The sequence below is a fragment of the Gadus chalcogrammus genome, chromosome 16, assembly GCF_026213295.1.
Source record: "Gadus chalcogrammus isolate NIFS_2021 chromosome 16, NIFS_Gcha_1.0, whole genome shotgun sequence".
Lineage (NCBI taxonomy): Eukaryota > Metazoa > Chordata > Actinopteri > Gadiformes > Gadidae > Gadus > Gadus chalcogrammus.
The window spans coordinates 11,451,397-11,455,491 of NC_079427.1; the positions used below are offsets into that span (position 1 = coordinate 11,451,397).

At 49.8% G+C, this 4,095-nt stretch overlaps 1 protein-coding gene across 1 annotated transcript in view; it reads right to left on the reverse strand.

Moving 5' to 3' along the window:
* Nucleotides 1–4,095, reverse strand: part of cadm1b (cell adhesion molecule 1b) — a 104,368-nt gene that overhangs the window by 32,138 nt on the left and 68,135 nt on the right. Inside the window, exon 2 of the mRNA XM_056612387.1 lies at nucleotides 1,927–2,073. Coding sequence (XP_056468362.1) covers nucleotides 1,927–2,073 — 147 coding nt within the window. The remainder of the gene's footprint in view (nucleotides 1–1,926; nucleotides 2,074–4,095) is intronic.

Below are 4,095 nucleotides of genomic sequence, written 5' to 3' on the forward strand. Positions count from 1 at the left end.
AGAGAGAGCGAGAGAGAGAGAGAGAGAGAGAGAGAGAGAGAGAGAGAGAGAGAGAGAGAGAGAGCGAGATAGAGAGAGAGAGAGCGAGAGAGAGAGATGTGTGTTTTAGGAGGGGATGAGGGGTGGAGGGGGGAGGTAACGGCGGCTTGCCCCGGCCCCTGTTCCTCCCAGGGTCCCGGCGGCGGGGGGGGTCAGCGGTCGTGGATCGACGGATCGTTAGCGGTGGGTGTGAGCGGCCAGTGATCCTCCCGGTGGTCGTTTAAATAATGCACAGCAGCTTGGTAATAACAAGAAGACAAACACATCAGCCTCCTCATATCTTACCACCGCATCGCAAACAAACACACACACACGCGTTGCCGTGGCGAGGAGGAGATCTGTGTGTTTAGCATGCATCCGGGGCGGCAGTAAACACCCTCCTTTATTTATTTAATTGTGCATATAGTGCGCGGGCGTGCGTTGATTTATTTGTGCTGTTTAACTCTGTCCTGTTTGTGTTTGTGTTTGTTCGCGGGAACGCTCCGTCCTCCCGCTGTGCTATTCCTATCTGCCGGCGGCTCGTCACAGGTGTGGTCTGGTGTTTCATGTCTTGTTCGTCGTGGCGTCGTCTGTGAGGCTGGTTCAGCAGAACACGTGCGGTTTACCTTAAGGTTTAAAAACATGGCCGCGACGTGTGTAATCCCCCCAGCGTGCGTTCTGAGTGAGGAAATGAAACGCATGTCTCGCTGCCACCTCGACTTGTGAAATAACAGCTGGGACGCAATATAGATTGAAATGAAGGGTGTTTCTGAGTCACCTTGGATTTTGGCTCGCTTCCAAGATACCAAGTAAGTGAGTAGAGAGAAAGAGAAAAAGCCAAGTGAGAGAATGAGAAGAACTTTGCATGTGAGTGAGAAACAGGGAGAGACGGGCAGCCCATATGCTCATGCATAATCTATAGCCACTTTTATAATCTAAGAGATTAGGTGGTGAAATGAAATTGTGATAATGGTTTTGCAGGTACTTTTGTTTTTTGGAAACAGAAGCACATTATTTTTCAGTAATGATCTCCAAAGAATCTAAGGTTAATAACGTACGTTTGCGCATATTGCACACCTCAAAAATACGTATGTGTTTGCTCAAAGCCTTGGCTGATATACCCTGCAGAATTTACAATACCCACATCAATATTAATAACAGGATAATATAAAATAATTCATAAAATAATACCTGATACAATGTTAACCAAGATATGAATGTGTACATTGTTGAATAGGGTAAGGGTTAACCCTATTTCTAACCCTGATCCACAAGCTACCATCATATGCTAATTAAATATTATGATGCCTATTACTACATTGCAACTATTGTTAATGGTACACTTACCCTAATTGTGTTAAAAAAGTGTTATAAATTAATGAAACACTGAAAGAATTGGTGTCACTGTTTGCAAGTATTGGTGTGTGTGTGAGAGCGAGTCTGTTTGTGTTGGTATTACTGTGTGTGTATGTGTGTTTGAGTGTGTGTGTGCGTGTGTGTGTATGTATGTGATTTATGTGTGTCTGTGTGTGTGTGTGTGTGTGTGTGTGTGTGTGTGTGTGTGTGTGTGTGCGTGCGTGCGTGCGTGCGTGCGTGCGTGCGTGCGTGCGTGCGTGCGTGCGTGCGTGCGTGCGTGCGTGCGTGTGTGTGTGTGAGCAAGTGTGTGTGTGTGTGTGTGTGTGTGTGTGCGTGAGTGAGTGTGTGAGCAAGTGTCACTGTGTTTGTTTGTGTTAGTGTGTGTATGTGTGTGTGTGGATGTTTGTGTGTGTGTGTGAGTATGCGTGTTTGTGAGTGTGTGTGTGTGTGCGTGTGCGTGTGCGTGTGCGTGTGCGTGTGTGTGTGTGTGTGTGTTTGTGTGTGTTTGAGTTTGCGCGTGTGTGTGTGTGTGTGTGTGTGTGCGGTACTCACGCCGGACGTCCTTAAAGTAGATGGTCTGTCGGTTGGGGTTGAGGAGCTGGATGACGGAGTCGTCGTTGTTCTTCACCCTGCAGCTGATGGTGGCCATCTCGCCCTCCACCACAGACACATTGTCCGTACTCAGGTTCTGGTCATCCACTGCACACATAGATAGAAGAGGACGAGGAGGAGGACGAGGAGGGGGAGGAGGAGGAAGAGGGAGGAGAAGGAGATAGGACGAGGAGGAGGAGATAGGAGGAAGGTGGAGGAGGAGGGGGAAGTGGAGGAGGAGGAAGAGGAGGAGGGAGGAGGAGGAAGGAGGAGGTGGTGGGAGGGAGGAGGAGGAGGAGGAGGAGGAGGAGGAGGAGGAGGAGGAGGGGGGAAGAGGTGGAGGAGGAAGAAGGAAGGAAGTGTAGGAGAAGTAGGTTGAGGAGGAGGACAAAATGAACCAGAAAATATTACTATAAAGTATTCATTTTTTACGACAGTCATTTAGCATAAATGGAAGTCATTAAAGGACAATACCGGTCGGGGTGATCAAACCATCGTCACCGTCTCTCCTGGCTTCACTCAAACATCCGTTACCAATATAATTAGTCAGAATGACTTCCTTGTGCTGATTCTACCGAACAGCATTTAACTCGAGCTGAATGCTCATTCATGGCGCCTGCCATGAATCTAAACAACGGCTATAAAGTACTTTTGTCCATTAACAACATAACAGCAAATCGCCATAACAAACCGAACCGGGAGTATGTCAACCGTTCCACTTTACGAAATGTCTAAACATGGCCTCATCACAAAGAAGTGAAGGTCAATACTGCTAAAGTTTACATTCGCGTCAGGCGCACAGATTGCCTTGAGACTGATTCGGCACAGCATTAAGTAATAGTAACGTGTCAAATTTAATTGGCAAAAGATGTTCAGCGCAGCCGGCAGATAGTTCGGACGGTGTGATCACCCAGAGCGCCGTTTTCCTTTAAGGAGCGGGTGGCTCTTCTTCATTCTGCCCAGGGGCACTGCTGTCACACAGAGGGGGTCTGGAGTCCGACGCTGGAACACGCTATGGCTGCAGCGTCATCCATCCCCCGGGTCTCCATGGCAACGTGCCCGCTCGCCTCGGGGTTGCGTTGTGATATTTGCATTCGACATGAAACAGGACCCGCCGTGTCCACACTGTAGCGACATTAACATACGTGTGTGTGTGTGTGTGTGTGTGTATGTGTGTATGTGTGTGGGGGGAGGGGGGCTGGGCCCTATAGCTAGAAAACATATTTGCTGTCCCTGCACAGCCCTGTCTAATCTGTCATAGACGCGCGGCGTGCCCAGTGTTTGTCACTATTGATCTCCCTGGGCTCCGAGTGAGCCCGTTGGGTCGCAAGCAGATGGGCTGTGAGCTCCACTGCCCAGCGAGGCAGAGGGAGAGAGACAGAGACCGGGGGGATACACAGGAGAGAGAGAGAGAGAGAGAGAGAGAGAGAGAGAGAGAGAGAGAGAGAGAGAGAGAGAGAGAGAGAGAGAGAGAGAGAGAGAGAGAGAGAGAGGAGGATAGAACAGAAGAGAGACAGAAAATACAAGAGAGAGAGACACAGAGAGAGACAAAGGGAGAGAGAGAGAGAGACAGAGAGAGAGACAATACAAGAGAGAGAGAAAGAGAGAGAGACAGAGGGAGAGAGAGAGAGAGAGAGACAGAGAGAGATTGGGAGAGAGAGCGAGAGAGAGAGAAAGAGAGAGAGGACTGAACTAAGTAGTAGACACAGCAAGGGGAAGTATAGGAGTAGAAAGTGGGGGAGTAGTCAAGTCAAGGGAGATGAAAGGAGGGAATAAGGAGCCACAGAGAGGGAGAGTGGAGCGTAGATATTGGAAATAGAGCAGGAAGTAGGACGTGCAAAGTAGTCAAAGTTATAGACACAGATGAAAGGAGGAGCAGAGACGGAATGATGGAGACGGCCAAAAAAATAAAAAGAGACTCGGGATGCGGGAGACAGACAGCAGCCAGGCAGGAGATGAGCAGAGCTGGATGGTGTTGATGGCTAAGCTCTATCAGAGCCCTCCATCTGAGGCTCCATGTGACCAATGTGTGCACAGCGCGCGCACCGGCTCTGTTCGCTATCTCCAGGAATCACGGCTTTAAGCTGCCTAGGGGGGGGGGGGGGGGGGGGGGGGGGGGGGGGGGGGGGG